A 25,542-nucleotide genomic window follows, 5' to 3' on the forward strand; every position below is an offset into this window, starting at 1 on the left:
CCGGGTCTCCCTACCCTGAGTGAAATGGCAAATCTTCCATTAGCCCGTGGCTCTTTATTATGCGCCTTAGAAAAGCTAGAAGGAAGACTCGATCTCTGAGGACCTTTGCTTCATCTGCTGCCTACTAAGGTCGCAAGCTTTGTGCATTGCTTTAAAAAATTACAAATTTAAGTGTTTATACAATTTCCATGCCGCATAACTCTAATTTCGAGAAGGGTCCCTGTTTAGTTTCCCCAAGCTTCTCCCTGGGGTAGTTTTAGAGTTCTTTATGTGGCGGAAAAGCGGAAGCAGATGCGGGAGTATGGTAAAGGAAAGATGAGTCGCAGGGTCCTTGGCTGCTGCAACCACATGGCCAGAGAGAATCAGAACACACCGCTCTACACCGAGAGAGAAAAAAAAACGCAAGCGCGATCGATTTCTCAGCTTACTATTGCTTGCGCCTGGAATGCGCGGGAGAGGGAGAACTTTCGGCATTCGAGAGATTGAGCCTGAAGGAGGCCCGGGGACGCGCACGCCGGAAGGGGCTCGCCACCGTCGTGCCTGCTCGTCGCCGCAGCCCAGCTCCCGCTTTCTGGTCGTCCGGTGCTTCGCTGGTGGGGGGAACGGCTGCTTCCGCCGCCTCTCCGCGGCCAGCTGCCCTGGAGGGATGTCGAGGAGCTCCAAGGTGGTGCTGGGCCTCTCTGTGGTGCTCACGGTGGGCACGGTCGCCGGGGTGCATCTTAGGCAGAAGCAGGACCAACAGGTCAGGACCACGTGATATAGCCCGGTTTTCCCCTCCCCCCCTTCTCCAGTCCTGGGAGGGGCGGGGTGTCTCAGGACGTTCCCAGCACGCGGTCCGCGGGTACTAGGCGGCTGCGCGCTCCAGGGCCCCGCCTCCCGGGCTGACCTCGCTCGGGCCCGCCACTTTTACTTCCTTTTCCTCTCCGGGTGGGCTCAGCGCTGCAGCAGCCTTTTCGCCCGCGCTCTCGCGCACCGAAAGCCCAGCCGTCCGCAGTGAGGTTTTACCGCCGACGTTGTGTCTCTTTGTTCTCCGAATCTCCGCTTACCCAGCTACAAAATGGGGCGAGCCTTAGTATTACCAGTCCGGGGGTTTGGTGTAAAGAATGGGCCTGAAACACCCCAAACGCTATATGAACGTGAGTCCTGTTACGTGTGTTTGTGTCTCGTCCCCTTTCTGGGCGGTAAGCTCCCCAAACTCAGGGTATACCCGCGGATAGCACCTGGAATCGGGAAGACCCGAATCCAAATTCGGCCTCACGCTAGTTAGCCTGTGCGCGGGCCGATTCTGCCTGCCTCAGTTTCTTCATCTGTAAAAAGGGATGATAACAGCGCCTACCTCTGTGTTGTGAGGTTCTTATAAATGTCGTAAAGTGTTTTGTAAACCTTGAGTGTTTATGTTAACGCCAGCTGCTACAATTAATTATAACTACGTAACTTACTATTTATTATTACGTTTTAGCTAAGTGGAGCAGTGGCCCGAGTGCTAGACAGGAAGATCCGAGTTTGAATCTCGTCTCACACGCTTAGTAGAGGTATAACTAACATTGGGCAAGTCCCTTAAACTTAACCAGCCTCAGTTTCCTCATCTATAAAATGGAGATAATAGCAGCTCCTACCTCACCAGGCTGTGAGGATCAAATAAGATAAAAATGTAAAGACTTTCACGAACTTTGTCGTGCCCTATGGGCTAGCTGTTATGTCACGTGGCCCCAGGAGCACCCAGCTAGTAAGTATCTGCAGCCAGATTGGCACTCCCGGAAGCTGTGCCGCCTCCCTGCCCTCCATGCAGATTTATCACGCTTATGGTGGCTTCCTTCGGACTCCCATCCTTTGCTTCTCACCAAAAAGAACAAATCCAATCCCTCTTTCTCGTGAGCAGTCCTTCAAATACATGGAAACTGCTCTCATTTTCCCCAGGGCCCCTCTTTTCCAGACTCAGTATCTTTAGCAAATCCTCCAGTGGCATAATCTCAAGAGTGTTCAATCTTCTAAAATATGAAGGGCCTAAGGCAGAGAGCTTTCTCCGGATTTAACAATCCAATCCATTAAAAATTTACTAAGCACCTACTATGTCAGGAACTGTACTAACCATTGAGAATACAAAGACGATGGAAACCACGTTTTGCCTTAAAGGAGGTAATTAATGTTCTACAAAGGGGTATGGTATTTAAATAGGTAAGTATGTGTGAGATAACTTGAGGCATTCAGTAATTTTTCAGTATTGGCTTGATGAGTGAATGACTGAAGGAATGCTTACTAACAGTCTATTCTCCTCTTACTAATCCACAACTGCTAGTATCCTTCCCAAGGTACTCTTAACTGTTCTGTATTTCTGTATGTACATGGCACATATTTATACATATGTATATGTAAAAAACATGCTTTATACATATATTTAATGTTTCTAGAGAACACATTATATACGAGTATATGTGTGTATGCATATATAATATATACACTTGTGTCTTCTGTTGTAAGCTTCTTGAGAGTTGGAATAGTTTTATTCTTTGTATTCCCAACGCCTAGCGTAGTGCTTGGCTAGTGATAGGTGCTGAATAAATACTTGTTTGATTATATATGAGCTGTTTTCAAATACTGAAGCTTGTAATTTTCTCTTCATTTGATTAACAAAGCAATTACTAGTGATGAATTTTATGGAGTTATCTGGTGTTCTTTTTCTAAATATAGTAGTCACCTTTTGGGGGGAGAGGTTATTTTTGATATTCTTTATTTCTTACATAATTTTTACACGTTGCCTTTTTTCAACAATTTCACCTGAAGGAGATTTTACTATGCTTGATTGTTGTAATAAATAAAAATATGTTCTTTTTCCCAATTCTTGTTTATTAATGAGTGAGGATAATTTATGATAACTGAATTCTTGGTACCCAGTCATTGTAATTTTAAGCTATAGTGAAAGCACTGTGCTTCCTAAATTGCTAGATCTTAAAAAAAAAAATTCTAGGTAGCCTTATTCTTTACCTTAAGTTGATTCTTAAACCTTCAGAGGTTTTCCAGGAATATTATGAAAATGTTTTGTTGGGGGCAGTGCCCTGAAGTCAGGAGGACCTGAGTTCAAATGCGGCCTCAGACACTTGATAACGCTTACTAGCTGTGTGACCTTGGGCAAGTCATTTAACCCCAATTGCCCTTCCCCCCCCCCCCGCACCCCCCAAAATGTTTTGTTAAAATATGTGTAGTTGTGTTTGTTAAAACACAAGATTTATATCATGTTTATTTAAAAGTATCCTGTATTGCATATTTGTAGTTAGGTGAATTAAAACAAACACTGTTTGGATTTGTACTTAGAAATTTGGAAGTCTGAAGTGCATCTTGGCGACACTTTTTTCCTTGTACTAATACTAGTGGGTGAGAATCGTGTTGAGGGTGTTACTTAAGTTTGTTCTTTGTGTTTTAGAGGCTTCGAGATGGAGTGCTCAGAGATATAGAGAGGCAAAATCGGAAAAAAGAAAATGTTCGTCTTTTGGAAGAACAGATTATTTTGACTAAGCATCTTGAAGTAGAAAGAGAGAAGATGTTATTGGCAAAAGGTTCTCAAAAAACATGAGTTTTGAAGTGAAATACTAATGAAACAGGTTTGGATTGTTTTGGAATTTTTTTGTTTAGCTATGTAATGGCATAAGTTAAGTGATTGCTTCCACCAGTATAATTTTTTCTGCCCTTTAAACATTTAAATAAAAGAACAGTGGTTTATATCACTTAAGTTTAAAACTGCTATAAAAATTCCTTCTATTTAAGTGATTTTAATTGTGATCATTCACTTTTTAAAGACAACCCCTTTTTATCTGTTATGAACAATATTAACTGGGTAGCCATACCCTAGGGTTGTCATTGAAAAAAAATAATCTTCCTGGCAAGAAAGGATGGATAATAATGTCCACATTAGTGGGCTGATGAGTCGTCATGATGATGATGCTACAAGAACATCCACCTCTGAAGGTCTGGAGGAAGGTGAAGTGGAAGGTGAAACCCTCCTGATTGTTGAATCTGAGGATCAAGGCTCAGTGGATTTATCTCATGATCAAAGTGGAGATTCACTGAATAGTGATGAAGGGGATGTGTCATGGATGGAAGAACAACTATCTTACTTCTGTGATAAATGCCAAAAATGGATATCAGCCAGTAAGAATCCTTTATTTTTTGTTTAATTCGTTTTCTTTTCTAAAGCTTACTATTAATTGAAAACTAAATGAAAATCTTACTGATATTAATTTCATTGACTAAATTGAACTTAATAATTTTCAAGGAGACTTTTGATAAGTAATATAGGTTCAAGTAATATCTTAGTGTTACTTTTCCTTGTTGCTAAAGTAGTTAAATCTATTATTGAATCTTTTGGTAGCAATTATTTCACAAATCAAACATCACACTTTATTAAGTAATTAGCTATATATTCTAATAGGGAGCTAGGTATTCTTCTGTTGGACTTTAGAGTAGTATAGCAAAAGTCAAAATCTGAAATACTCAGGGGTATATTGTTTGTAGGTTCAGTTTGGGAAGTGGGGTTGTCTTGTGTTTTGCCAAAACTAAATGTATTTTGGCCTTTTCCCCTTAACTAATTATTACTGTAATCTTAACCTTGTTGCTGTCATCCTTTGAGGCCACATGAAAATCAAATTACCTATATATTTCTACTTCAAAAGCTTGAGCAAAATTATTTTTAGGAATATTTTACATTGAATAGAAATAAGTTCTTTTTTATACAGGACTTTTTGTTTAATAGAATTTTTAAAAAGTTGTACAGTGATTCATCATTTGCTAGAATATTGAAGTAGTTTATTCCTGTAGAACTGGATATAATGGTATTTGTTAAAATGGATTTTATCTTTTTTGTGCAAATAACTTCAAACATTTTTGTCTTGAAAACTTTGCTTAATTTGCCATTTATCTCTTTTCCACTAGTCTGTGTTAGGAGGAATCAGTAAAGGTATATAGAAGTTTTGAGGATAAGACTATTGCAGTGACAGATCATTGAAGGGAGAAGGAGATAACATATCTTCTTGTCACCCTTTTTTCCCTTAACCACAATTTTTTCCTTGCACACAACAATGAAAAAGTTTCAAGGTGAAAGGTTGGTGTCATAGGGAATCCTTCTATCACTGGAAAAGTTTAGATAAGATCAAAGGAACAAAGTAGGAAAAATTGAACTCATCAAGTGGCACTTGATTTTCTTGCTGTATTTATGTTGAAAAACTAAAATCTGGTTTTGTTTGTCTTTTACTTTGTTTTAGGTCAGCTGAGGGAACAGCTCAGTTACCTCAAAGGTGATAACTTTTTTAGATTTACTTGTTCAGATTGTTCAGAGGATGGTAAAGAGCAATTTGAAAGGCTGAGACTGACATGGCAACAAGTGAGTAAAAATATTACAGAAGGATGACAGTAAATATGAAAATTTGGTTCTATTATGGAAATAATATTAAAAGAAAGAATTCTAGGTAATTGAAGAAATTTACTTAAGGAATTTTGGAGTTGTTTCATTATAAAAATGGTAAAACATGGGTATCTTTAACAGTTCTACCTGTCTTGTCCTAGAAAATGAAAGGGTTGAACTAGTTCATCTCTTAAGTTCCTTTCACGTTTAAATCCTATGATACTATGATCTTTTTGCTTTGAAAAGAACTGTATTTAATGTCTTACTGTTTCCACAGTGGATTTTACAAACCTTTTCACCCCCCAAGCTTCCCATGGCTCCCCCCTGCTCTCCTCCCCCCCCCCTCCCCCCCAGAGCTTTGCCTCTTATTTTACTGGAAAAAAAATGAAACCATTCATCCTGAACTTTCTCTTTTCCCTTTTTTCTCATTGCAAGTGACTCATGTTCTTCTACCACCATCTTCTCCTTCACCCCTGACTCACATGTTGAGGTGACCTTAGTCCTTACCAGGGCTTCTTCTATGCGTTTAAGTGATTCCATTGCATCCTGTCTCCAACTGATGGCCCCCTCTGTCCATCCCCAAGTGGTCACTTATTTTTTCTCTTCCCTGCTTATCCCTCATTTCCTACAAAGATGCCCGTGTGTACCCCGTCCTAAAAACCCCCTTACTTTATCCTTCCATTGCTGTTAACCATCTTCCTATCTCTATCTGCCTATGCTTTCACAATCCAACTTGCTACCTTAACATTCCACTGAAACTGCTCCCTCCACATTTACCAGCAATCGGATGCCAAATCCAGTCACTTTTTGAAATCTTTATTCTCCTTGACCTCTGCAGCTTGACATTGTTCATCACACCCCTCTTCCTTCATACTGTTTTTTTTTTTTGAGGTTTTCTGGACAAGACTCCTGTTTTTCCTTCTACCTATTTAACCACTATGAGTCACCTTTTCTGGATCCTGTTCCAAATGTGCCCTCTAACCACAGGTGTGCCCCCCAGGGTTCTGTTCTAGTTCCTCTCCTTCCTCTATACTACTTTTATTACTTGGTGACCTCTTCAGCTCCTATGGATTTAATTACCACCTCAGTGGTGGTGATTATGATTCCCACATCCACCCATTTTGCTTCAACCTTTTGGCTGACCTTCACTCTTGCATTTCCAACTGCCTTTCACACATCTCAAACTGGATGTCCAGTAGACGTCTTAAACTCAACATGTCCAAAGCAGAACTCATTACCCACCCCCCCAACCTTTTATATAACTGTAGAGGGTAACACCATCCTCCTGGTTAGTCATTCTTATAACCTAGGAGTTATCTGGATCCCTCACTCCCCACCACCTCAATATCCAAGGTCTGTGGATTTCTCCTTTGTAATATCTCTCAGATATGTGTACCCTATCTCTTCAGACACTGCCACGACTCTGGTGCGGGCCCTTATCACCTCTGACCTTGGACATTGCAATAACTTGCTGGTGAATCTGCCTACCTTCTCACTCCCTGTTCCAATCCATCCTCTATTCAGCCACTAAAGAGATTTTCCTAAAATGCAAATCTGACCATGTCACCTCCCTACTAATAAACACCTGTGGCTCCCTGTCAATGCCCCCCCCCCCCCCAATACAATGTCTTAATGGCATTCAGAGCGCTTCATAATCTAGCACCCTCCTACCTACTCCCTGACACATACCCTTCAATCCAGTAACACTAGCTCCTTGTTGCAGGTGAAAAACAATTCATCTCTCAGCTTCTTTTCCGAACTAAAATCCCGTCTTCTGCAGGAAGCCTTTCCTAGGTCCTCTTAATTCTAGTGCCTTCTCTCTGTTAATTATTTTGTCTTTATTCTGTATATAGCTTGTTGTATACATTTGTTTGTTGTCTCCCCCATTAGGTTGTGAGCTCCTTGAAGGCCAGGGCTGTCTTTTGCCTCTTTTTGTAACCTTAGTGCTTAGCTCTGCCTGATGTTTAATAGGTTCTTAATAAATGTTAATTGATTGACGTATGTAAAATGTATGCTCTTAAAAATGTGAGCACTTCAATTTGGAGATTCATGAGAGACGCCTAAAAAGATTCTTTTCTCATGTAAATACGATCTTGTAATTTTAATGAAAAGTAGGGTTGGTATTTCTCTCACTGTCATTCAAAAAACAAATTTATTGTTCTAGGGAAAAAAATTGGAAGAATAAAGAAATACAGTAGCCTACAATATGTTATAACTATGATTACATGATTAGTTAAATTCTTATGTGGTAAATATGCTATTTATCCAGTATTGTACGTTGTAGTTGCCCTAGGAAAGTGTAGACAACTAAGAAAACCAATATCTTATATGGATGCATGATCTCACTGATGTAGGTAGTCCCACCAAAGATGTAGTTTGCAACTCCTTTCTGCCTGCCTGAGTTGTGCCACACTTTAATCCAAATTTTCAAAATCCTACTATTAAATCCTTTATTGAAACTTTGCAGCAGGACATTGTATTTTCTTTTAAAAAGAGAAAACAACAACAATTTCAATTCTATGTTTGCAATATTTTAGAATGTAGAACTGGAAGGAGCCTTAAAGATCTAGTTTATTCCCATCTTGTATTGATGCAGAAACTCTAGAGAATGGTTAAGTGACTTACTGAAGGTATTATAGGCAATAGAAAGAAGCACAACTGATCTGTCCTTCTAAGCTAGATGTGTACCTTCTCTGGAGGTTGAAATAGTAACTAACTGTTTTAATGTAAAAAGAGTCCCTCACATGTCCTTTTGTTTTAGCTTTCGCTGATATAATAGCACATAGGAGAGACAAAGTGCTATAGGAGAAAGAATACTACTTTGGATTTGGAGAAGACCTTGAGCTGAAACTATTAAATTGTGTACTCTGGGGGCATTTTGGCTAGCATAGCTAGGTGAAAGTCATAGTAGAAATTTTTTCCCTCCTTACCATTAAAGTCTCAGCAGTGTAGCTTTGATATCTGATTTATTTGGATAGTTGCAGGAACTCTTAGCTGATAATATATTTTTTGAAGCGGTTCAAGACATCTATTTTGTCTTTCAATTGTTCTTTCCTGTTCCATACTTGGATTTGTGTCCTTGGCTTGCAGCATATGTGAAATGATGATGAAGTTTATCCATTCTCTGAGTGTGCTGCTCTGCCCTTCCTGCAGCTCTCAGCTCCTGTTCTAGGAACTCTGAGTTATGTAACCTCCAGATGCCCTCCAGGCTTGCAGCGTTCTGCTGCACTTGGCAGGTGTGTGTGGTGGTCAAGTAGGAAGGGATGGTGTCAGCAGGGGTGGAACCCTATATGTTTAGGGTCCTACCCAAGACGAATGACTGGTGTCTGATCACATGCTGCACCCTTTAAGCTATTTCTTTGATAAGGACCCTACATCTGAGTTGTGAGTCCTTTGAGAACCTCTCCTTATATATGGGTGAGAAACCTCTTTTGGTCATCTGTGCCATCATCGGGCTTATGCTTTGTCTGTAGATGCCATAAGTTATAAGTACGTAAGGAGTAGGCAGAAAGTTGGAGTATTCGTTTGGTACAGTGTAAATCGTGCTAGACTAGGAGCTAGAAGACCCAATTTCTAATTAGAGTAAGTTCTTGGAGGGCCTTAGTTTTAACTAGATAATTTCTAATGTCTGTTCTGTGATCCTATAATTGAAAAGAAAAACAAAGTAAAGAAAAGCAGTAAAAAAATAATTCCATCAAATTAATTTTGATAAGTTATTCTTGTTTATACAAAATAAAGAGGCAAGATGCTAGAGTGAAAAGAATGCTGAATGTAGTCGACTAAGATCTGTTACTAATCACACTGTGATGATAAGCCAGATTGCTTAAATTCTCTCACCTTGAGTTGCTTCTTCTGTAAAATCAAGCAGCTAACCAAATAAGTATTAGTAAAGGGTCTAGGAACGCAGTGGTATAAATTAAATAATCTTTGCCTTCAAGGAGCTTATATTTTATAGGAGAAAGAAAGCAACTATACATAAGAGTATGTACAAAATAAATACATGGTGGTTTTGTGGATGAGGCTTTGGGGGTTGGTGGGATATAATGGTGTGAAGAGAAGAGAATGATACTTCTATCTGCCCTAAAGGATTGCTATGATGATCAAATTAGATAAAGCTCTTTGGAAAATTTAAGGTGCTATATAAAAGTCAGTTATTTTCTTTATTCTTAAAAAAATTGAACTGAAGGGCTGCTAGGTGGCCCAGTGAGTAGAGCACCGGCCCTGGACTCAGGAGGTCCTGAGTTCAAATGTGGCCTCAGACACTTGACACACTTACTAGCTGTGTGACCTTGGGGAAGTCACTTAACCCCAATTGCCCTGCCCTCCCCCTGAAAAAAACAACAACAAAAAAAAAAACAAAAAAATTGAACTGGTCTGAGTGGCCAGTGGTGCTTCTTTAGCCTTCCCTGATTCCTCCTCCTTCAGTTAGTAATAACCTTTTCTTCTACTATGCTTACATTTCTGTAACCATATGTATCATTTTATATTATAGTTTCTGTGTTATAAAATAAGTCCCATGAGACCAGGTATTATCTGTTATGTAAAATTTGCTTTTTGTCCATCTCCTAGGATACTATCCTGCACAGGGTAGGTGATTTGGTTAAACAAAAAACTCCTTTATTATGTGTAAGGTACCAGTACTATTCTCAAGACAGCAAATATTGTTCTTAAGAAGTTCACATTTTAATTTACGCAAATGACTATGATATACACAAGCTAGGTGACAGTGGTTGAAGGCCTGGGCCTAGACTAGAGTCAGGAAGATCTAAATTCAAATCCACTTACTAGCTGTGTGAATCTGGGCAAGCCATTTAACCTCTGTTTGCCTCAGTTTCTCCAACTGTGAAATGGGGATCATAATAACAACTACCCCTCAGGGTTGTTTAGAGGATCAAATGAGATAATATTTGTAAAGCACTTAGCATAGTGCCTGACACATATTAGATGCTAATATTATTAAGATAGCATATAAATGTTATCAGGCAAAGGAAAGGACCACACGATGTGTCATGAGAAATTTGAAGACAGATTATTTTTGGAATAAATTGTTAAAAGCTGTGGTTTTGGTGACAAAGAAAGTCAAACTTGGTGGTTATTAGAGGTCATAAGGGACTTCAATGGATGGAAATTCAGAGTTGGGAAGGGGAGGAGTTCGTTGAAACATGGGGAATGGCATGTATAAAGGAAGTGGGGCTGAAGTGAGTAGGATAATGACAGGGCCTTGGGTAGAGACAGGAAGAATTCAATTTAATTTCTTTAAAATAATTTATTAAACAGCTGTTAGGTGCATAGCAGTGCGCTAGGCTATAGCTTGAATATACCATAGAAATGAAATATTTGTCTTGCACTTTTCTGGGGGTTGGATAGGGTTGGCAGCTTACTGTAGTGGATGGAATATTGGATTGGGCAGCTAGGTGGCCCACTGGAGAGAATGGGGGAAGGTCTGAGTTGTAATTCTCTTTGTCTGGCCCCGGGCAAGTCACTTAGTCTCACCCTTCTTACTCATCTATCAAAGGAGGGGTTGAACTCAGTGGTCTCTAAGGTCTCTTCCTGCTCTAAACCTAAGATCTATGAAATTGGGATCCAGTTTTATTTTCTTAAGAATTTTGAGATCCTAAGAGCAAGACCTAGTGTACAACAGATATACTTGCATAGAGAAATTATAGAAGGCAAAGAAAGTTGAAATTAGATTATTTGGAGCATCACATTTAAAGAGCTAGTTTGTAAGGAGTGCATCAACAGATCTTCCTGTTGAGCATGCTGTTTGGTAACAGTGGTTACTTAATTTTGTGGATGATTATGCACTGCTGGTTAATTGTGATGTGATATTCTCGAAATAACCTTTATAGAAATCCTTTTGGGATCTGACACAAACTGTTAAAAAGGATGTATTTCTTTAGATCCAAAAAATTTGGCTAAAATGTTTTTTAAAGATTTCAAATTTCTTTGAAAAGAGATAGTATCGCATAGTGGAAAGAATATTGGGCTTGAGGGGAGATGAGACCAGGATTTAGGTCCTAACACTACTCTGACCTTGGGCAAATCATTTAACTTCTCTGGAACTCAGTTTCCTCCCCTTAAGAGCATTGAATTAGATGATGTCTCAGCTCCTTTGCAGTTCTAAAAGCCTATGTTCTTTTTCACTCCTTTTTTTTACTCATTTGTGTGCCAGGTTGTCATGTTGGCAATGTATAATTTGTCTCTGGAAGGAACTGGACGCCAAGGTTATTTCAGATGGAAAGAAGATATTTGTGCTTTTATTGAGAAACATTGGACCTTTTTACTAGGAAACAGGTAAAAATGTTTATTTGAAATTGCAAGTTGTAGAAGGCAAACCATACTTCTGGATTTATTTGTTATCTTAACCTATTCACTCAAATGAGGTATAATACTTAGTGTGCGATTGACACTGACTATTGTGTTTATTATAGTGTAGGTCCTAAAAGTCCTGTTGACAGCATTTATTGAGCTAGAAGAACAGGTAAAAAACAGGGAATTTTTCCAGAGGAACCCTTAAAGGAACCATGGTGAATTTCTGAATAGGAAAGGATGGTGATAGCTAGAGTATTAAATGTGCTTTTTCCCCGAGGTTGGGTCCTATCACTCTTACTCCTTTAAATTCTTACAACTGTTTAATTACTTGTATTTATCGTTTTGGCACTTACGTAGTGTTTGTATAAACTTTAATTGCTCAACTAGATTCTAAGTACCTTGAAGGCAGTCTTTATGCTTCTTTTATATTCCCTACTGGGTACATGTTAGGCATACTAAATATTTGTTTCATTGTTTTTTTCATATTAACAGTGTCACTACCACTGAACTATATTTTTCTTAAACTTTCTTCATTCAGTCAATTTATGGGGCCCTTGTGATGTTTTACTATGCTATTGAAATTGATTAAATCTACTTACCTGTGTTTGAATTTTGTTCAAGATTCTGAATTTATTAGATGGTGTATCAAGTTTTGGATAAGATGAATAAATCTTGCACAATTTAATAACTACAGATATGACTAAAGGCTCTGATCAAGTCAGAGCAATATTTTTATTAACTGCTGTCCTGTTTAATATAGTCTTTTGTGTGTTTTCTCTAAGGTAGTGAAATAAGTTTGCCAAATAGATTTAGTTTAAAAAAAAAAAGATTTTCATGTTTTGTTGATGTTGCTGAGAACACTTTGGAGTGAGTGAGTCACTGGTAGGTAGTGTGTGACCTTATGAGACCTTGTAATAAAAGAAATTGTTAAGTTAGAGAATATTTTCATCTTCTTTTATTATAGGGATCATTTTGGTTCCCAGCTTATTTATTAGTGTTAAGAAAGGAGTTGACAACACAAAGAGCTCTATTCATTAGAAGGGAGGCCTATTGCCTTGGTGTTAGAATGATTTGGCATTTTTTATGTAACTTGTTTTAATGTACCTTTGTTGTGTGGCAGGAAAGAAGAAAATGAAGAAATTATAGCTTTGAAATGTTTCTGTGGATTTTATGGGTGCTTTTTTCTTATGAATGGTATCTTCTTGTAAAAAGTGTGTTTTGCCAAATTTTTGTCTGTTTTGTGTAAAAATGTCTGATTTGATGGAATTTGCTCATTTGTTTGTCCTTGTTAACCCTGAGTTAACAACCTGGTTTTGTTTGGAGAATCATCTGCTCAGAGCTGACATTATTTTCTTTTTACTGCTCTAGGGTTTTTTTTTGTTTGTTTTTTTTTTTGGCCATTGAATCTGACATTCCAGCTGCCTTCTCTTTACCCTGGCTACGACTTTCAAGTCTGCTAAAATCTCACTATAAGAAACCTTTCCCAGTTGTCCTTACTCTTACGGCCTTACCTCTGATACTATCTCTAACATATCCTTTATTCATCCTTTTTTTGTATATAGTATTTGCATATTTTCTCCCCCATTAGACTGTTAGCTCCTTGAGAACAGGGACTATTTTTTGATTTGTGTATCCCCAGTATTTAGCATACACAGTAGTCATTCAATAAATACTTGTTGAATTGACCTTCTTTTGAGATGTCACTTCTTGGTATAAAGGGTCTTCATAAAATTCTTGTACAATTTAAAAGTCTTAGTAATTGAGATTTTAGGAAAGATTAAAAACTGCAAATGTTTTACAGAGACAAATTAAATTTACTTCACAGCTGAAATGCATTGTGATCTTTTGTAGCTATATGATAGTGTCTGGGAATAATTTTTCCTTTGTCACAGGATCTGAAATAAGAATGTTGTCTTAAGTTGCTTTTAAATGAAATTTATGAATTGCTTATAGAATACTTAGAACCTAAATAATTAAAATTTGAAAGTACACTTAGGAAGATTGTACAGGGTATGTGAGAGATTTTTTTAGCTCCAGACTTTAAAAACTTTATTTTTTTTTTACTAGACCTGTGATTTTATCAGTATATATACAGATTATAGAAAGTGAAAACTTGACTAGTAACAGTTTCATTTTCTAAGTTTCTATATATAATTTGAACATGTCTGTTTCTAAAAAAGTATATTTTTTAATTACACACAGAATATGGAAGTACATTGTGTGTGTCTTAAGAGATTCATGACAAAACACCATAACCTGGCTAATGTTCCTACTATGGGAAAACATTTTAAAATTTGTTTATGCCAGGGTGTTAGTTTCAGTAAAATATTGTGTGCTATGATGACAGAAAAAGGTTTATATGTAGATATCCTTGATAGTACATAGTATAATTAATGAATTTGCTAATTGTTTTTCAGTGCTATGAACATTATCAAATAACAGTTTCAGAAACAATTTCATGTTATTTTCTCTTTGGGGCCTCCCTTTTCCTTAGAAGTGGAGAAGTGATCCTCCATGCTTTGTGGTAGAAACAAAAAAGTTTACTTCTCCATATTATTTCCTATTAACTCAACCTACATGTATTAGACACCTGAGAAAATAAGAAGAAATGTGGGGTTATGCTCACCAAACACTTCCTAATCTCTTATCCTGAAAGATTGAGGTACAAATCTTTGAGTCTTTTCTAATCTGTATTAAAGATATCAGTGTCTGACTCTTTTTCCCATGGTGTCACAGAACACTAAAAGGTGTTTTTAGAAGAGGAACTGGATTTATTTCATTTTTACATCCAGACCCTGGTGTATATGAGGGTTTCAGAGAGAGTGGGAATATAACTAGAAGTATTTCCTAAACTTTTTTCTCTTCTACTCATTTGGACTTTGAAGGGTAGGAAAGGGGAAAGAAGAGAGGAAAATGCAGAGGGGAATTCTTATCTCAAATACTTCTCATATTCATTGAGAAAAATAACCTTTTTGCATTTTCTGATTAGTTCTAGAGTTTCTAAATAACCATTTTTCTTTACCCCAATTCTCTGCCTCTTTTCTTTAACTTGCTTTGGTGTATTATCCATTTAGTAGAATACAATTACTGTGCAAGATAATTTTCTTGAGGATCTCCTAATTTAGTCTCTGGAGAGCAGACCATGGCCTTTACATTGAAAATTTTAAAAAGAAAATATAAAAGAATTCTCTTGATCGCTTCTTTCATAATATTGTCAATGCACACTTTGAAAGATTCTTTTTTTCCCCTATTAAATAAGTTAACATTTTACGACTCCTGAGACAGAATCTTTTTCAGTCATGCTTTAGAACTATAACAATTTTCCACAAAATGGAAGTTGGAAGTCAATAAATTCCCTGAAGTTTAAACTCTCAGAGCTTGTGGTACATGCTGTGCAGTTCTGGTTCTGCTTCAGTACTTGAAAACCTGTGTAATGGGTGTTTTTCAAAGACGCACAAGCCTTAAGGCAAAATGAACTGGTAGGGCAAAAGAACTTTCTATGCCACTGATTCCCAAGCTTTTAGAAGTAGAGTTATAACACCTGTTTAATTTCTTGACATCTGTGCAATATCACATATATTTTTAATACCTTTAAATGAATTAAAATTTCAATTCTTTGAACATCTCAGTAATGCTTCTTAAAATAAACATTGACTGTCAGAAAGTCAAATTTGCTGAAATATACAGGAAATATGGTTATATGCACCTAAAAATAGTTGTCAATTAGAAAACCAAATAATTGATGATTTTAAATATGCTTTGTCCTTTCTTTTAGGAAAAAGACTTCCACCTGGTGGAGCACAGTAGCAGGTTGCCTTAGTGTGGGGAGCCCAGTGTTTTTCCGCTCAGGTGCTCAGGAATTTGGAGAACCAGGATGGTGGAAACTTGTTCATAACAAGCCCCCGACAATGAAACCTGAAGGAGAGAAATTGTCTGCTTCTGCTCTGAAAGTAAAAGGTATCTGGAACAGTACAAGAAGTGCCAGGCAAGCCGAAGTCAACCAAGTTTAAAGATAGGAGATCCTAAAGATAAGAGCCTATTTTTAACTGGAATAGCTAGTTTTTGTCAATGGAAGCTACTGTATTGGTATGTTCAAGTGCCTGTTTTGTAATTTCTTTCAAGTATTTGAAAATTTCTTGCTCAAAATCTGATTTCTCAGTATCTTTGACTTTTTAAATCCGCACTTTGGAGACATTAAAAAGCCTTATTTTAGCATCATTGGCGTCATTGAGTGTCTTCTGAGTATAAAAGCATTGTACTAAGCACGTAGCTGAATGAGTAGCCAAAGGATCTAAAGTTGAATGCTTGTTTGAGTGACCCTCAATACACATTTGTTAAGCTCTGTGTTGGGCATATAAATTGGAATGAGGGTACCAATCTGAGAAAGAAAGACTGTCCCTGTCCTCAAGGAGCATACTGTTGAAATAGGAAAGGCTGCATAAAAAAGGAAGCTGAAAAGGAGGGGGGGGAGGGGGATGCCAGAGTGTACCCCACTCCAGGGCTTGGGTTCTTGAGAGTCAGATGGAGCAGAGCAGCTTGTGGTAAATGAAGTTTCTTGGAAGCCCTCTGTATAACAGGATGTCTTGGGAGGAGTTTATTCTTCTGCCCTCCAGTCCTCTAATCTGAGGAACAGGCAGTGAAGGTAGTTGGGAGGTATGGATTCTGAAAGCTGAACCTGTTTCCAAAATAATGAGACTTCAGGTGGTGAGCTTAAATCTGGGGAAGGCCTAATGTTCTTGGAGTTGAAACCAAGCGAAACAGCTTAGTCAATGAAGAGTTTAGATATATAAATGGTAAATGAGTGGTTACATATTTATTGTTTTTCTTTAGCCTCAAAACCAGCTTTGGATCCCATCATTACGGTGGAGGGGCTTAGGAAAAGAGTGAGTCGAAATCCTGTGGAATCTGCCATGGAACTGAAGGAGAAGAGATCACGAACTCAAGAAGCTAAAGACATTAGGAGAGCCCAGAAAGAAGCGGCTGGTTTCCTGGATAGAAGCACATCTTCCACCCCAGTAAAATTCATCAGCCGTGGCCGTCGGCCTGACATGGTTCTTGAGAAGGGAGAGGTGATTGACTTTTCATCCTTGAGTTCCTCTGATAGAACCCCTTTGACAAGCCCATCTCCTTCTCCTTCTCTTGATTTTTCTGCTCCTGGAACTCCAGCTTCCCATTCAGCAACTCCTAGCTTGCTGTCAGAAGCCGATCTTATTCCAGATGTAATGCCACCACAAGCCTTATTTCATGGTAAGAATTACCTGTTAGGTTCTGCCGACACTCAGTCTTTTTTTCACTTTGATGAATTTTGTTGAATATTTATATTTATTTAATATATTTAAAATTTATTTAATATTGTGTACTGGACAAAATATAATTCTAAACCAGATTTTCAGACATTGTGTTATATAAAATTTTTTATCCTAACTTAAATACCAAAAAAAAGCATTTCTGTTTACACAACAGAATATCATAAAATGGCTTTTATGAAACTGAATCTCTATTTCAATGCTGCCTTGCTTTTTAAAAAGTATATAATAAAATCTACACATTACTTTCAAAATTGATTGTCTGTGCTTCTTAATTTATTTTTCTCTTTCATGCAGTCTTAAAGAAGTTTTAGTGGCCCGGCCCCCCCCCCCCCCCCCGTTTTTGGAGGCATCCTTATTGGTAACTCCCCTTTCAAATCAGAAGAGAAAGAAGGATAAAGAGAAAACCATAGCTGTGCTCAAAAAATGTCTTATCTCTGCACGTTGTGTTCAGCACCTCTTGTTAGTAGGTGCATGGGTAACCTACTTCATCATAGGTTTTGGGGAGACATACTTAGTCATCCCATTGATCTTAATTCTTAAGTCTTTGAAAGTTGATTTTCTTTACAATGTTTCTGTCCTTGTGTAAATTGTCATCCTGGTTTTCTTTATTCTGCCCAGGATTCTCTGAAACAGCTTCTTTCTTTCTTAAGTAAATTCACTACTATTTTCAGTTCTGAATTTTCTGTTTCTCTTCCCCCCCCCCCCCCATTTATAAGGCAAGAAAAATAAAGCCTATTACAAATACTCATGTAATTCCTGCTTTCGCCGTGTCCAAAAGAAAATATAGCTCTATTTGTGCTCTCAGTTCATCAATTTACTATCTGGAGGGTAGATAGTATGTTTCACCTTGACTTTTTTGGACCTGTGGTTGCCCGTTGTGTTGATGAGTTACTAATACTGTCTTACAAAGTTAGTTATCTTATAGTGTAGATATTGTAAAATTTGTTCTGCTCACATCACTTTGCATCACTTCATGCAAATCTTCCTCGGTTTTTCTGATAACATCTCATCTCCTTCATCATTTCTTATAACACAGTATTATTCCATCACATTCATATGCCATAATTCATTCAGCTACCTTCCAGTTGATGGACATCCCTTCGTTTTCCAATTATTTGCCACCACAAAAAGCTGCTAAATATTTTTGTATGTATGCGTTCTTAGCCTCTTTTATTGATCTCTTTGGGATATAAATATAGTAGAGAAATTGGGGGGTCAGAAGTTATATATGCAGAGTTTAATTGCTTTTTGGGCATAATTCCAAATTGCTTTCCAAAATGGTTTTACTAGTTAACAGCTCCACTAACAGTGCATTAGTGAAACTATTAGCCCATAGCCCCTCAACTTTTTTTTATCTTTGTAGCAAATCTGATGGTTATGAGATGGTACCTCAAAGTTAATTTTATTCCCATTTCTCTAGTGATTTAGAGCATTTTTTTCATATGGCAAATGTGAATGGCCTGTCTTTCATCATTTCTTAAAGCATACTGTTCCATTATATTCATAAACCACAATTTTCCTGTTGAGTTTGATGTATTTCTAGACTAACTTGTTTCTGTGTGTATGCTCAGCTTTCTTTTGTCCATTTCAGATAAAAGTGAGATTTACCTGATGTCTGCTTCCCTTACCTCACCTTCAAGTTGTATACTCCTCTCCCATCACAATTATGAGAAATAGCGATTTTTCCTCACTCTTTTTTTCTCTTCACTACTCCTTTTACTCTCCCTTATCTTTTCCTTCTGCAAACCTTCAGAACCTTTGTGAACCTTTGTTTTCTTTATTTACTCCCTTAATATACTTTGAAGACATTAAGGTTCTGAAGGGACACTTCTCCATTTTAATGTTGGCAATAGATTGTCATTGAAATGTTTGAGAGACTTCTTTTGTTAAAGGTCTGGTTTTTTCCCTGTAGAATTATATTTCACTCTGCCCAGTAAGTTATTTTCCATTGTAAGCTTATCTCTTAACCTTTTGGAATATTATATTGCAGTATCTCTGGTTTATAATAGAAATTGCTAGGCTTTACTGTGATCTTGACTTTAGTTCCTTAATGTTTAAATAGGTTGAATTGGGGTTTTTTGTTTGTTTTTGGGATCTTTGTAGTTTTTTTATTTTTTAACTTGGGAGCTCTGGATTTTGGCTCTGGCATTTCCAGGACTCTTGTTTTTAGAATTCCTTTTAGGAGGTGCTTGATATTCTTTTTCTCTTTACTCTTTCCTTGTAAGAGACCTGGGCAATTTTCATCTATGATTTCTTGGCATAAAATGTCAAGCTTTGTAGAAAATTTTGGTTTTCAGAGAGTTCAGTGATTCCTAAATGATATTTCCTGGACCTGTTTTCCAGTGTAGTGCATATACTTTCTCTGTTTTTTCAGTCGTTTGGTTTTTCATTATTTCTTTCTACTTCAGGGAATCTTTCATTTTCTATTTGGGCTACCCTTATTTTCAAGGAGTCCATTTTTTGAGTAAGAGTAGCCATTTTCTCTTCTAAGCTACTTATCTTCTTTCCAATTTGTTCCTCAGGATGTTTTATTTCCTTTTTTATCTCTTGTTTCATTTAACTTGGTATTCATTCTTGAATATTCTTGGTATTCTTGAAGATCCATTTTTTTCCTTTTAGTCTTTGCTTGTTGTCATGAAGTAACTCTTTCAGGATCTCTAGATTTGCAATAATTTTTAATAGTGTTGTTTTCCTAGATTTACTCTTCTCTCTGGCTTTCATTCTTGAATTCAGGCTTTGGGGCAGGATCAGGTTCTGCTCCTTGTACTTTTGGGTAGGGTGGTTGGCCATGAATGCTGTCTCCCTAAGTTCCTTTGTTTCATTGATGACTTCCCTTCCTAGGCAGGCAGCAAACAAGCATTTATTAAACACTTAATATGTTTTGGGCACTATGCTAAGTGTTAGAGATACAAATAAAAGCAAAAAAAAAACCCCAAAACCCAGTTCTTGTCTGCAAGGAGTTTACATTCTTTTTTAAAAAAATTTAATTCTTTTATTTTTTCCAATTGAATGTAAAGACAGTTTTCAACATGCATGTTTTGAAAGATTTTGAGTTCTGAATTTTTCTCCTTTCCTCAAGATGTCAAGCAATCTCATATAGCTTATGCATGTGCAATCATGTAAAACATCTCCACGTTAGTCATATTGTGAAAGAAAACAAAAGGGTAAAAAACCCAAAAGGGTGAAAATAGTTTGCTTCAGTCTGCATTCAGACTCCATCAGTTCTTTCTCTAGCTGTGGGTAGCATTTTCCATCATGTGTCTTTTGGAATTGTCTTGGATCATTGTGTTGCTGAGAAGAGCTAAGTCAATCATGGTTGATAATTGAACAGTGTTGCTGTATATGATATTCTCTTGGTTCTTCTAGGAGCTTACATTCTAATGGAGGAAGACAGTACATAAAAATTGGCTGAAAATGGGGAGTGGAATGGGGATAGAGGTACCCCAGCACGGTCATGGTGGCAAAATCCAGGGAGTCAGAAGCAAAGCTGGGCAAGGATTGGCCTGACTGAATCTGTCTCCAAAATGTAGTCCCCCAGAAGGAATTCACCAAGAGAAAAAAGATGTGCTAGGATGAGAAGGCAGCTTAGTCATAGTGTGAAATCTAGACCCTTCCCAGGGGTGGACACCAACCATCCTTAGCATTGCTGGATGTTAAAGGCCCTCTGGTATCTCAGAGCAGGGTGTTAGAGACCTCAGAATCCCTGAGCTGTACAGGTTTCAGTGCCGTGATACCACACTAATTGATGACTGCCAGGACTTTCTGTTTTTCCTGTGGCTTTCCCAGCGTGTCCCCTCCATTCATGCTTTCTCTAAACATGGGGTTTTATTGTGGGCTAGGTGTTTTGTATTTCTGGTGGCATTGGAATGCTACCAAGTGCTTGCTTTGCTGGAGGGGCCCATTTTCTTATTGTTTATAGGATTCTGGCTGACTTATTGGTGCAATTTTGGGGTAGAAGTCACTTTCTATAGTTTCTCATTGGATTTCTTGATCATCATTTGGTCTGATCAAACTAAAGAGTTTTTGCTAGAATAGATATGTGGGAGCTGGTTTGCCTGCCTCTCCAAGCACCTGTCTTAGCAGGAAATGTCACATTCTTTGATTTTTAAAAACATCTATGTAATTTTACACTTGGCCAAAGTTATGTAGTCATTTTTCTGTGTGCTAATTGGGATGATGATTCTGTAATAATTAGAGATATGGCTTACCATTTGCTATAAAAGTGTTGATAGGTTATTCTGAAAAAATATCTTCTTTCAAACAAAGGCTACCTAAAGTAAGGATTATAGGAAAAATTAACTCCAACCTGAACCCTTTTTAAAAAGTCTTATTGATACCTTTTGTTTTCATATCATGTTCATTTTCAAATATATCCTTTCTCTTCCCTACTCAGTGAACCATCTGTTATAACAAAGATTAAAAAGAAAGGAAATCAGTTTAGCAAAACCAATCACATATCAGTTAAGTCTTTCAATATATGAAATATTTCATATCCATTGTCGCTTACTCCAATGCAAAGAAAGGGAGGGAGGCATGCATTTTCTTTTCTTTTTTTTTTTTTTTTTTTTTTTTGCTTTTTGGCAGGGCAGTTGGGGTTAAGTGACTTGCCCAAGGTCACACAGCTAGTACATGTGTCAAGTGTCTGAGGCCGGATTTGAACTCAGGTCCTCCTGAGTCCAGGGCCGGTGCTCTACTCACTGCGCCACCTAGCTGCCCTGGCATGCATTTTCTTAGTTCGTTTTCAAGAAAAAGATCGGTTATTAGAATCACATCAATCGAGGTTTGGGGGTAGTTTATTCTGTTTACATTGTAATTTGTGTATATTATTTTGCTGTTTCTGCTGACTTCATTCTGCATCATTTCATATAAATCTCTGAATTCTTCACACTTCTTCTTTGGTAATATTTGATTAAGTCCTATGACATTTTGTCTACCTATTTGCCAGTTGATGGTCATCTACTTTGTGTAAATGTAGAGTTCGTGGCTGTCACTAAAAGTGCAGATAGGAATATTTTGGAGTATGTCGAACCTTTCTTTTTGCCTATTTTTTATATGCTTAGAAATTAATTCTCAGTATCAAAAAATACGGACATTTTACTCACTTTTTTAAGTATAATTCCAGATGGCGGGGGTTGGAGGGAGAAAGGCAGGGCAATTGGGGTTAAGTGACTTGCCCAAGGTCACACAGCTAGTAAGTGTGTCAAGTGTCTGAGGCCGCATTTGAACTCAGGTCCTCCTGGGCCAATGCTCTACTCACTACACCACCTAGCTGCCCCCACATTGTTTTCTAAAGTGGTTGGACACTTAGCTCTACCACTATTTTCATGTTTTTTTGGGGGGGGGGCAGGGCAATTGGAGTTGAGTGACTTGCCCAAGGTCACACAAGCTAGTACATGGGTCAAGTGTCTGAGGCTGGATTTCAACTCCGGTCCTCCTGATTCCAGGTTATTACTCATTGCGCCACCTAGCTGCCTGCCCCTCTACCACTATTTTCATGTGCTAGTCTTTTGTATAGCCCTTCCAACATTGATTATTATCTTTTGTTATCTTTGCCTGTTTGCTGAGTGTGGAGTAAAGCCCCAGACATGTTTGAATTATATTATTTTAGTGATTTGAAGCAAGTCTTTGATATGGCTTGTAATTTGTATATTTGCGAATTATTTGTCCATATTCTTTGACTAATCTGTTATGGAATGCCTCTATTAATCCTCTTTTATCTTGCATCTCATGTTCTCATCAAAGATATTTGATACTCAAATCCTTTTTTAAACTAACAATTTTAATATATCAGACTTTTTACAAAAACTACCAACAATTGGTTTGACTTTTATGCTCTGGGTTGAAAGAAAGATAGGAGAGAGAAGAAAAAAGGCATAAAGAATATGGAAAATTCATGACCTGAACTTTATGCTCCTTTATAACAATACTGCTATAAAGAAACATAGAACGAGGCAAAATAAAGTACATATTATGGCCACTGAAGGAATTCTTGTCTGTTTCTAGATACTTATGCCTAAGATGGCAATGTAAGTTCAGCCTCACTTTGAACAATCTTTGCAGCCCATTAAAAAAGCATTGGCACCATTATGCTAAGTATAATTAAGTCCTTGCCCAAGTAGAAACTAATTCAGCCACCATTGCTGTTTGTTGTCATCCAAGAAAAATTCCTAACACCTGATGCCACAAATGTCTTTTTTAATGACTTGGTTGGTGGTTTGTGGGGTTTGGGGTTTTTTTGGTTATACTTCGTTTAAGTCTGGTAATTTTAGATTTGCATTATTACAAGTCTTTCAAGGGAGTTGATACTTTGGTTTTGAATGGCCCTTTGACTGCATTTTGAAGAAATCAACTAATTATTTGAAAACAGGAAAATTGATTTTCAAATGGGCATGTCTTTACAAAATACTGCCTACATAAATAATGCCTTTAGTTTTCAAAGACTGTTACTTCTGTGTTACAAGTGGACTATAATAAAGTAAGGTAATACGGTATCTTTTGAAAGGGCAGTGAACTTAAGAGTCAAGAGAAACCTAGGTCAAATTCTGGCCCTGACACTTAATAGCTGTGTGAAGTTAGGCAAAGGCAGTTCCTCTATGCCTTCAGTTTTTCATCTGAAATAAGGTTAACAATATCCATAGTATCTACCTCACAGGGTTATTTTGAATAAAGAACTTCAGACATTAAAATATACAAACTCTAATTGATTTTAGATGCCTTGTTTGTCGAAATTGGAGCTAAAATCAAGGTCTTACAAGCCTCTGCTTAAAAAAATTAAAATGTTTTGTTGAAAAACTTAACATTGAACATTAGTATGGCCACCTAAACTTGCTTAGGAAATATTTACATTTAAATTAATTTTAATGAATAAAGCATCGTAATTTTTTTTAGCTGCTCCCTCTAAATCCCCTTTAGAATTTTTTTTTTTATCTCATTCCCTTTTTCTCTTACGTGGGCATAGTATGTATTTTGTTCTTTTTAAAGTATTTTTTTGATAGTTGTCCTTATACTTAGAGGTCTTGTACTTAGATTGGAAGGCGGCAGACATCATGGATAGAGGACTTACCTTGGAGTCAGTGCTTCAGGATTCTTGTTTCTGACCCTTAGAGCTTTGTGGTCATGAGCAAGTCATTTAACCTTTCAGTATTCCAGGCAGTTTTCGAAGATTACAAATTACTCGTGAATGGCTAACGCAGATCATTGTAAGAAGTCTCCATGTTGAGAGTTTCCTATGCCATTGAAATCATGTCTTAGACATCCTCCCCCTAAAATACTCCATTGCATTAATGTTCACTTTATTTAACCATTCTGCCATTGTGGACATTTAATTATTTCCAATTTTTTGTGATTATATGTTTTCTATGAAAATCTTTAGACAGCTGGCTCTTTGTTGTTTTCAATAAGGTATATTCCCAAGAATGAAACTGTTGGTCAAAGGGTATGATAATTTTTCTAACTTTTACTCAATACTGCTAGATTAATCTCTCCAAAAAGATTTTTTTTTGTTAGTTTGTACTTCTGCTATCAATGAATGGATTTAACCATGTTTTCACAATTCTGTCATTATTGTGTTCTGTTATTTTAATCTTTTAACAGTTCTGTCAATCTATATAAGGTCTGTTCTCTTTGGATTAAGCCATCCGTATAATATTTGCCAAATTCAGTCACTTTCAAAGAGAGTGTCTTCATTTAGTTCTCTTAGGTCCCTTTTTTTTTCCTTTTTTTGTGATTCTTTGTTTTTATGCCTTGTCTAGATGATGAGGAAATGGAAGGAGATGGCGTTATAGACCCTGGAATAGAATATGTGCCCCCTTCTACTGCGTCATCAAGCTCTGGGGCTATGGTGGGAGGGAGAAAGAAAGTCAAAGCACCTGAACAAATCAAGCAGGAGGTGGAGAGTGAGGAAGAGAAAACTGAACGGATGGAAGCTGATAGTGAAGACACTGAAGATTCAAGTGCATCCTTGCAAACAAGAACGAGAGAAAAGAGGAAGCCACAGCTAGAGAAAGACAGCAAACCCAAAGGTCCCAAATATACACCAATTAGCATTTATGAAGAAAAGCTCCTCCTGAGGAGGCTTGAGGCCTGCCCCAGTGCTGTGCTCGTGACTCCAGAAGCTAGGAGGCTAAAGCGAAAATTGATCGTCAGACAAGCCAAAAGAGAGAGAGGATTACCTCTTTTTGACTTGGACCAAGTTGTTAATGCTGCCCTTCTTTTGGTTGATGGTATCTATGGAACCAAAGATGGAGGAGCATCCAGAATTCCAGGAGGACATGCCACATACCGAACAACCTGTCAGGACTTCAGAATCCTTGACCGTTATCAAGTGAGTGGTGGCAGATGCAGAGAACCAGTAAAATACTGGGCAAATTCTGGTTTTTTCTTTTCTTTTCCTTTTTTTTTTTTTTTGGCAGGGCAGTTGGTGTTAAGTGACTTGCCCAAGGTCACACAGCTAGTAAATGTGCCAAGCGTCTGAGGCCAAATTTGAACTCAGGTCCTCCTGACTCCAGGGCCAGTGCTCTACTCACTGTG

The 25,542-nt window shown here is 37.7% G+C and overlaps 2 protein-coding genes and 1 non-coding gene across 3 annotated transcripts in view; all 3 read left to right on the forward strand.

Annotated features, from left to right (window-relative positions):
• The first annotated feature begins 527 nt into the window (after positions 1 to 527).
• On the forward strand, positions 528 to 3,590 carry LOC118842873 (protein PET117 homolog, mitochondrial). The gene is made up of 2 exons (XM_036750165.1): positions 528 to 742; positions 3,419 to 3,590. Exons 1-2 carry the CDS (start codon positions 647 to 649, stop codon positions 3,566 to 3,568), a joined length of 246 nt encoding a protein of 81 aa, XP_036606060.1. The 5' UTR covers positions 528 to 646; the 3' UTR covers positions 3,569 to 3,590.
• A 282-nt stretch (positions 3,591 to 3,872) lies between these two features.
• KAT14 (lysine acetyltransferase 14) overlaps positions 3,873 to 25,542 on the forward strand; it is a 39,562-nt gene continuing 17,892 nt past the window's right edge. Inside the window, exons 1-6 of the mRNA XM_036750164.1 lie at positions 3,873 to 4,143; positions 5,253 to 5,371; positions 11,565 to 11,686; positions 15,480 to 15,661; positions 16,535 to 16,951; positions 24,765 to 25,336. Of these exons, the coding sequence (XP_036606059.1) occupies positions 3,885 to 4,143; positions 5,253 to 5,371; positions 11,565 to 11,686; positions 15,480 to 15,661; positions 16,535 to 16,951; positions 24,765 to 25,336 (1,671 nt within the window). The 5' untranslated portion in view covers positions 3,873 to 3,884. The remainder of the gene's footprint in view (positions 4,144 to 5,252; positions 5,372 to 11,564; positions 11,687 to 15,479; positions 15,662 to 16,534; positions 16,952 to 24,764; positions 25,337 to 25,542) is intronic.
• On the forward strand, positions 8,488 to 8,726 carry LOC118845192. The gene has a single exon (XR_005010057.1). It is a non-coding gene; the product is annotated as a small nucleolar RNA SNORD17 (small nucleolar RNA).

This window comes from Trichosurus vulpecula, chromosome 3, assembly GCF_011100635.1.
Source record: "Trichosurus vulpecula isolate mTriVul1 chromosome 3, mTriVul1.pri, whole genome shotgun sequence".
Lineage (NCBI taxonomy): Eukaryota > Metazoa > Chordata > Mammalia > Diprotodontia > Phalangeridae > Trichosurus > Trichosurus vulpecula.